Source organism: Triticum urartu, chromosome 6A, assembly GCF_056163025.1.
Source record: "Triticum urartu cultivar PI428250 chromosome 6A, HENAU_Tu73, whole genome shotgun sequence".
NCBI classification, from domain to species: Eukaryota; Viridiplantae; Streptophyta; class Magnoliopsida; order Poales; family Poaceae; genus Triticum; species Triticum urartu.
Window position 1 is genome coordinate 539,047,727 of NC_141878.1, and position 8,106 is coordinate 539,055,832.

Consider the following 8,106-nt stretch of genomic DNA (forward strand, 5'->3'; position numbering starts at 1 on the left):
TACATGGCCGCCCTGATCCAAAATTTCACGGGTACTGTACATCACTGGACGTGTTGCAAAATACTCCATTGACTGAACCACAATGAGTATTATGAATCAGATAGAGTAGTAGTCAGCTCAAGCATACTGTAAATAGCTCTTCACGGCTCCTACAGAAGACTTGAGGTCATGTACAATGCTAGCTGCTTACGAAGGTGCTTATACCAAAATAAATCGGTTTTTTCTTAAGCATCAGTGCTTAATTTAACAAAAGAGACGCCTAATTAAACATCTACTCTCTACAAATAAGCACTGGGTGCTTAAAGAAACACTGATTTGTTTTCCTAAGCACCGATGTTCACTTTCATGAGCTCCTTCGTGTCCGTTGATTTTGGCCTCCATGGATGGATCCTTTTTGGCTACACTCCTAGCGACCCCAAGGCCCCATCCTATTTAGGATTAAGGCGCTACTTATAACGTTAAGCATAGGTGACTCACACCCTTGATAGCAATGGGCCAAACCATCTAAGGCAGTTTCGGTGAGATGCTAGTCCCAGTTTTTGGAAGCTTCTGGAAGCTTCCTAGATTGGTTTTGGGGAACTCCTGGAAGCTTCTTGGAGGCTTTTCCTTTTTTCGTTTCTTGTTTTATGGATCGGTTTTTACGGATTATTTTTCTTTTTCCCTTTCCTATTTGTTTTATTTGTTTTTTCAGTTGATGAACCTTTTCAAATTCATTTTTTTTAAATTGGTGAAATTTTTCTCTAATTTATGAACTTTTCAATTTTGTAACTTTTGGGAACTTTTTTCAAATTGACAGAAAAATCAACTTCATGTTTTTTCTAACCTTTTCAAATTCATGAACCTTTTTAAAATTGATAACTTTTTCAAATTCTGTGAACTTCCTTTTCAATCTCATGAATTTTTCTCAATTTTTTATTTTTTTAAATCATGATTTTTAGCTTTGTTTTAAAAAAATCACGGATCTTTTCCTTTTTCAAATTCTGTGAACTTCCTTTTCAATCTCATGAATTTTTCTCAATTTTTTATTTTTTTAAATCATGATTTTTAGCTTTGTTTTAAAAAAATCACGGATCTTTTCCAGTTTGTCGGGAGAGGCGTGTGAGTCCTTCGGTGACTAGCGGGCACAACACACAATTGTATACATTGCTTGTAAGAATCCTTTCCATAGCAATCCATCACAAGGGGTACGTAGACAATCCAGCACATCATAAATCAAGGCGAAGTGAGCGAATCACACTGAACGGTTTGGGCAACCTCTAAAAGGTTCCCGAACTATTCTTCTCTTTTACTGCTCTGTCTGGTTTGTCTTGTTTTTGTTTTCTTCCCTTTTTATTTTTTTTCTTCTTTGTTTTTCGAACATTCATAATTTTTTTAAAATATTTGACATTTTAAAAATTGTTCATGTTTTCGAAATTTCTTTATGTTTTTAGAAAATGCTTGAAATTTCAAAAACATGTTCGAGTTTTACAAAAAATGTTCAGAGTTTCAAGAAGTTTTCACAATTTTGTAATTCGTTTTTTTCTTTAGATCAGCAAACAATTTTTTAAATCATGAATATTTTTTAATATCAGAATTTTTTTTCAAATCCATGAATAATTTTGGAATTTACATAATTTTTTCAAGTTCAAAAAGTTATTTTGAATTCGTGAACATTTTTCGAATTCAATGACTTGGTTTCAAATCCCTGAATTCATGAATATACTTTTTAATCCACGAGCATTTTTGAATTTTTATAACTTTTTTAATTATCAAATATTTTTTTCCAGTTCACAAGCATTTTTTAAATCTGCAATCATTTTTACGAATTTGGATGGATTTTTTTAATTCCTGAATTTTTTGAACTTCAAATAAACATGCCAAAAAAAGACACAAAATGTAAACACGAAAAAATAGGCATGAGCTTCGGTCTCTAGCTCTGACTGGGCTTGTTGGATCATGCCGATGTCACATTCAACATGAGCGACCTACTCGCTACGAGAAATACAGTTGAAATCACTAATTAAGGGGTAGACCTTACAAATGTTGCTCTCACCTTCTCTGTTGCTGACAAGTGGAACATTGCATGTGCGTTACTTGTCAAAACTTAGGAGCTTTTACCTTCTTTCGAAGATTTGAGTTTTATAAATGTTTTAACTCTTGAATTGTGCATTCCAGGAAGCACATTCGTCTTTCTTTTTTTTTACTTTTTGGGGAAGCACAACTATCCTTTTTCTTTTTCGGGCCGTGGAAGCATAGTTGTGCTTCTCGCGGAAGCACATGCTGTGCTTTTTCATTCTCTGGAAGCACAACCGTGTTACTCATGGAAGCACAGGTTGTACTTTTTCCTTTTTTGAGAAAGCACAATGGTGTGTTTTCCCTCTTATGAAAACATAGATTGTGCTTTTCATTTTCGGAAGCACAATTGTGCATCTCGTGGTAGCACATGCTATGTTTTTCTCTTTTCAGAAAGCACATATGTTGTGCCTCTCGTGGAAAAGCACCGTTTCTAAAAAACAGTTTTTCGCCAAAACCTTGGGAAACCCAAGCAACAACCGAAAAGCCAAAAACCCCCAAAAAATTGAAAAGCCAAATAAAGCTAAAACACCCCCCCCCCCCCCTCAAAACCTAGGAAAATCCAAGCAAAAAACAACAATATGAAAAACACAAGAAAACAAAAGGCTGGTAAATCTCGCATCTCTTGTGATTCTCATGGCTCGTTCCATCTTTCTGTGGGTTTTTTTCTGCAAGAAAACTTCCAATCTATTGATCAACTGTAAGGTAGTACAAAGAATACCAGAAGTAAAAAATACATCCAGGTCTGTAGACCATCTAGTGATGACTACAAGCACTGGAGTGAGCTGATGGTGCGCCGCCGTCTTCGCCCCTCCCACAACGGAGCCGGGCAAACCTTGTTGTAGTAGATAGTCAGAAAGTTGTCGTGTTAAGACCCCATAGAACCAACACACTAGAATAACAACCACCACCGATGAAGAAAACGTAGATAGGAAGGATCCAACCTGCAGACACGAGATCATAGATGAACGAAGATATGATCCACGTGGATCCGCTGAAGACAAATGCTGACCGAATCCCGCGAGATCCACCGGAGACAAACCTCCACACGCCCTCCGGCGATGCTACAAACACCGTCTGGACAGGGACTAGACGGGGAGAATTTTATTCCATCTTTGTCGCTGCCTCGCCTCTTTGAGCAGGACACAAACCCTAACAAAACTTAAAATACCATGAAAAAATGGGGCCCTCCCGCCAGCAAGAGTCGGGGTCCACCGCGCCTCCATGGACATAAGACCACAGGAGACGAGGTAAACCGACGACGGCACCGGCGGGAGGTACGAGAAACCCTAGCCAAAGGGTCCTCTTTCTTCCCATCTTCCCGTGGGTTAGATGCGCTGATTCCGTAGTGCAATTCTTGTTTCTGCTCATGCGCTCTTAGTTCATGTCGTTCGTCCTATACATAACTTAGAGATGTCGTTTTAGCTTGTTTTCTTCCTACTATCAATTAAATGGTACACACGCTGAAAGTCTTATTCTGATCGCGAGCTCAAATGCACCCCCATGAACAGTAAAATAAAAAAGTAGTTAAACTTTTTTTAAAAATCTGAATTTGTTTGGTGGTAAACTTTGTAAAATATTTTGTATGGTTGCAAAATTTCAGCACGAAATGACATTCGTGGAAGCCGTGACAAAATAACAAAATCAGTACTCCAAAATGCTTTCCAAACTAGCATTTATGGAGCATCCATTTTGTTTATTTTTTGCCACGACTTTACACGAATGTCATTTTGTGCTGAAATTTTCAAGCATACAAAACATTTTTCAAAGTTTACCACCAAAATTTTTAGATTTTTTTGAAGTTTCTTTTGGTTTTACTGTTCATCAGTGTGCTTTAATTTGAGCTCAGGAGCATATACTCACAGCTGCACTAAAACATTTCTAAGTTTTGGATTCTTCTTATGCTGACTATGTGTGTAGACGATGCCGAACTCCCTCTAATTAAGCTGGGGATCTCATTAAGCAATAACCCCTGGTAAGTGGTAAGTGTCACTGAAGTTTCTGCAGGTGGTCCAAATTTCAAGTTCAAGTTCTGGACTCATTCGGTCATTCTCCAACGAATATTCTCATGGCTTGCCGGTAATTTTCCAAGTAATCTGACCAGGAATTTGCTAATACTTGCGTAATTCCTATAAATAGGCCTGCATGCCTGCACAGCTGCACCACAGAGGTACCGAGCTGGTTTCAGAGTGGTTGTTTACAGGTATTGTACTAGGTTCAGAGTGGCAAGATTGTACAGCAGTCTGAACTTTCGGCCAACCATGGCTTATGCTCACCATTTTACTACTTGTTTTCCAGGATCGTCATCTTGGAGCATTTCAGCTTGTGGGCCTCGGAGTCAGAGATCTGTTGAAGAAGAATGGGAAAGCGCAACCCCAACAATGTCAAGAAGAGCATCTGGCAGCTCCTCTGCGGCTGTGGGTCGCCTCACACCCGCAACTAATCAAGATCGGAATTGTATGGACGACAAAGCGATAGGTCGCCAGAAGTTGCTTGATGTCGAGTTTAAAAAGTGTATGTGATTAGATATTGCTGAGTTGTTTGGTTAAACTGGTTTGTAGTCGTGTGGTTGTATCAGACTAGCTTCTCCTGCAGGAATTACGGAGCCATGTAAACGAGTTTCATGTGATGAGATTCAGAAATAAATCTCCCAAACTTGTTTTGTTTACTTGTCATGCGTGTGAATCCCTGCGAGATTAGAACCTTGTGGCACCTGGCGAAAAACTTTCAAGTTGAAATGAACCGCGTAAGTTTAGTTTGCGTCAAACATGGATTTCCGTTACGTGCACCATTAGCAGTGGTTGAAGTTGAACCGTTCCAAGCCGACGTGGAGACCTTCCATGCTTCAGTCATGGGAGCTTTGCTAGCCTTCAACGGACAGCCAGACACACGGACCATTCTCAGTATTTCAGTCTCCGTGTACGCGTACGATATGTGGCCTAACGAATTGTGTCACACGGGTGCCGACCAGCAAATCCTTGAATGATTGAACATTGAAGGCATCAAATCTGGGAGAGCCATGTTAAAATTAGAGGTAATAGCATCCTAGGTAACCTAACTTGCACGAAATGTGATGATTTACTTCCAAACTTGTAAAATGTAACTCTATCATACCCCAACTTGCACTGCATGTGACGTTTTAGTCCTAGACCAATCACAGCTCCACAATTGGCAGCCAGGTGGCTGGCCCGGTCAGCGCACACACTTTTGCAGAACCCCCCCTGCCGTTTTCTTTAATCAACCTCAGCTACAGCCATTTCGTCCGCGGGATCCCGCCGGAGTTCGGCGGCATTCCCGTGGCTGTCAGCCTTGACCTCCGGGGGAACGACCTCGCCGGCGTGATCCCGCAGGTGGGCTCGCTCGTCAACCAGGGCCCCACCGCCTTCGACGACAACCCGAGGCTCTGCGGGTTTCCGCTCAAGATCGAGTGCGCCGGAGAGAGGGAAGAATCCCGCAGACGAACCGTGGAATGAACCCTGGTGCAGCGGCGCAGGTTGGAAGGCCGCCGAAGCGTCGGTCGTCGCCCACGGTGCCGATTCTGGCCGTCATTGTAGTGGCGGCCATCGTTGCCGGGCTAGTGCTGCAGTGGCAGTGCCGGAGGACTGCTCGTCGGCCGCTTCCGAGGACTGGTTCCGGCAGGCGCGCCTCGCCGCCGTCAAATGGATCCTTGAAGTGAGCACTCACTCAGCTCCTCGCTCTCACGATTATTGGTGCGAGCATCGATCGATCGGTCACTGACGCCTTTGGAACCGGCATCTGATTTGCATTTGCAGACTCGGGGCTGCTTCGGGTTCGGCCACCGCACGGCGTACCTGGCCATCGCCTACTTCGACCGCTTCTTCCTCCGGCGACGTGTCGATGTAATCAATCACCGCACCGCCGCCGTAAAACAAATTTAGCCTCTCTGCTTCTTAGGAACGGGAGGATGATGTGGTTGTGTGCGTGCAGAGGGCGGCCATGCCGTGGGCGGTGCGCCTCCTGTCCGTGGCCTGCGTCTCCGTGGCGGCCAAGATGGAGGAGTACTGCGCGCCGGCGCTGTCGGAGCTCGACGCCGGCGGCGTCTACGAGTTCTGCTCCGCCTCCGTTCGCCGGATGGAGCTGCTCGTGCTGTCCACGCTCGGCTGGCGCATGGCCGCCGTTACGCCGTTCGACTACCTCCCTTGCTTCTCCTCCCGGCTCGACCGGCACGACGGCCGCGGCGGCGGCGGGCATGACCTCGCCCGCGTCGCCCTCAAGTCCATCGGCTCCATCTTTGCCACAGCCGAAGGTTCATCTTCGTCCTGCACACCTTCTGAAAAGAAATCTTGCGAACTTTCTTGCATTTTGTCTGATTGATTTGCGCTGTGTTCATGCAACCGGCAGTGTGCTGGATTACAGGCCATCTACTGTGGCTGCAGCTGCAATCTTGGCTGCATCCTATGAAGCTCTACTGACCAAAGAAGCACTGGAGTCCAAGATGGACAATCTATCTCCATCATGCCCCATTGAGAAGGTTTCTTGCACAAACTAAATAAATAACCCTTTTGCATCACTTTGATCATAGTAATGTTTCATTTGGATGATGAAATGAGCATTGGGTTTGAACAACCTTTGTCTGTTACATTGATCAGGAGGATGTACATGCCTGCTACAGCATGATGGTTGGCGACTTGAAAAGCAGAATGAGCCATGGCAAGAGATCATTGCCATGTCCAGACTCCAATGAAGTTGCCACCAGTACATATGATTCTGTTCTTGTTGATGATGTTGCCGACACCGCCGCCTTCATCGCAGCTGTGTCGGAGATGAACAAGCAGATCAGACTGGCAGCTGGATGGCGGCATCGTGTACAGGGTCGTCCCCGCCCGCGGCACCGACGTAGCCACCGCCGTCTCAGTGAGCCCAACGACGGCGATGGCACTGAGTCCGGGTGGCGCCGGCGCCGTGCCTTTGAGGCCGAGGCTGCACCCATTGCCTATGTTGCCACTGCCGAGCACGGAGACGCGGCCACAGCCTTGCATCCGCAGAAAAGATGGTTGCGTCCAGCGGGATTCCTCGTCGTATTCCGTGGCTGGTGTTCATCATTTGGTGGAGGCTCGGGACAGAGTAGCGCCGCCCGCTGCAGCTCGACAGGTGGCACAACAATGAACGAGAGACCATGAGAACACTGATGAGGCCATGGAGTGGAGGCGCTCGAATGCGCAGCTCGGCGACATCGTCGGTGCGTAGAAAACCAGTCTCAGCGACGCGACATCGTCGCCGGTGGAACTGAGAAAATACTGATAGCGGCCATGCGGCTTCTACTTGACGACTCGGTGCGATGGCCGCGGCCGTGTGGCTTCCCTCGGCGACTCCACAACTCGGCGTGAAGACGGCGACGGCGGCTTCCAGTCGACAACTCGGCGTGTGCGCTCGGCGGTGGCCACTTCCCTCGGCGACTTGGCACGCATGGACGGCGGCGGCCGCTTCCCTCGGCGACTTGGCACGCATGGACGGTGGCGGTTTCAACTTGCCGACTCAGCTCGCTTCCGCTGCTGCTTTCGTTCGTCGAGTCGGCGAATATCAGTTGCGATGAGTATCCGTATAATCGTGTTTTCATAAAAACATGTATTAGTAGTTTTTCATAAAACGCATATTCCTGGCTTTGTGAAAACTGAATCTTGCTAATCCACGTTTTTACTGCGGAGCCCAAACATGGTTTAAGTCTGTTACACGATTATATGGGTTCACGGAAAACTAGTTCTGCGAAAACTACTTATCCAAACAAGGCTCTAGTGTTGCACGGACACAACACTAGCCTAGTTTATGACTCAGACTTTGACACGACTTGGACTACAACACTAGCCTAATTTATGACTCAGACTTTGACACGACTTGAACTAGTACTCGTACATGTACTAACTACTAGGTAACGTCTAGCAGCCAGACTCATGCACGTAGCACTAATTGCATGTGGACTAGCTTTGCATCTAACTCAAACTCAAGATTATACTAACAGGCCCGATGGCTTCGCCAACTCCATTACCGTTGTCGGTGAGGCTGTCCATCGTTCAGGGCGCGGCGAGGGGACTGGTA

The 8,106-nt window shown here is 45.6% G+C and overlaps 1 protein-coding gene across 1 annotated transcript; it reads left to right on the forward strand.

Moving 5' to 3' along the window:
* Window positions 1–4,197: 4,197 nt before the first annotated feature.
* On the forward strand, window positions 4,198–7,607 carry LOC125514786 (uncharacterized). Its single transcript, XM_087530735.1, has 7 exons — window positions 4,198–4,255; window positions 4,851–4,977; window positions 5,403–5,724; window positions 5,826–5,912; window positions 6,001–6,329; window positions 6,415–6,544; window positions 6,663–7,607. Exons 1-7 carry the CDS (start codon window positions 4,198–4,200, stop codon window positions 7,191–7,193), a joined length of 1,584 nt encoding a protein of 527 aa, XP_087386861.1. The 3' UTR covers window positions 7,194–7,607.
* The last annotated feature ends 499 nt before the right edge of the window (window positions 7,608–8,106 follow it).

Coding starts and splice junctions, on each gene's coding strand:
- LOC125514786 (XM_087530735.1), top strand. CDS start 4,198: ATGCCTGCACAGCTGCACCACAGAGGTACCGAGCTGGTTTCAGAGTGG. Junction 4,978..5,402: donor ATTTCAGTCTCCGTGTACGC/GTACGATATGTG, acceptor GTGATCCCGCAG/GTGGGCTCGCTCGTCAACCA. Junction 5,725..5,825: donor CCGTCAAATGGATCCTTGAA/GTGAGCACTCAC, acceptor TTGCATTTGCAG/ACTCGGGGCTGCTTCGGGTT.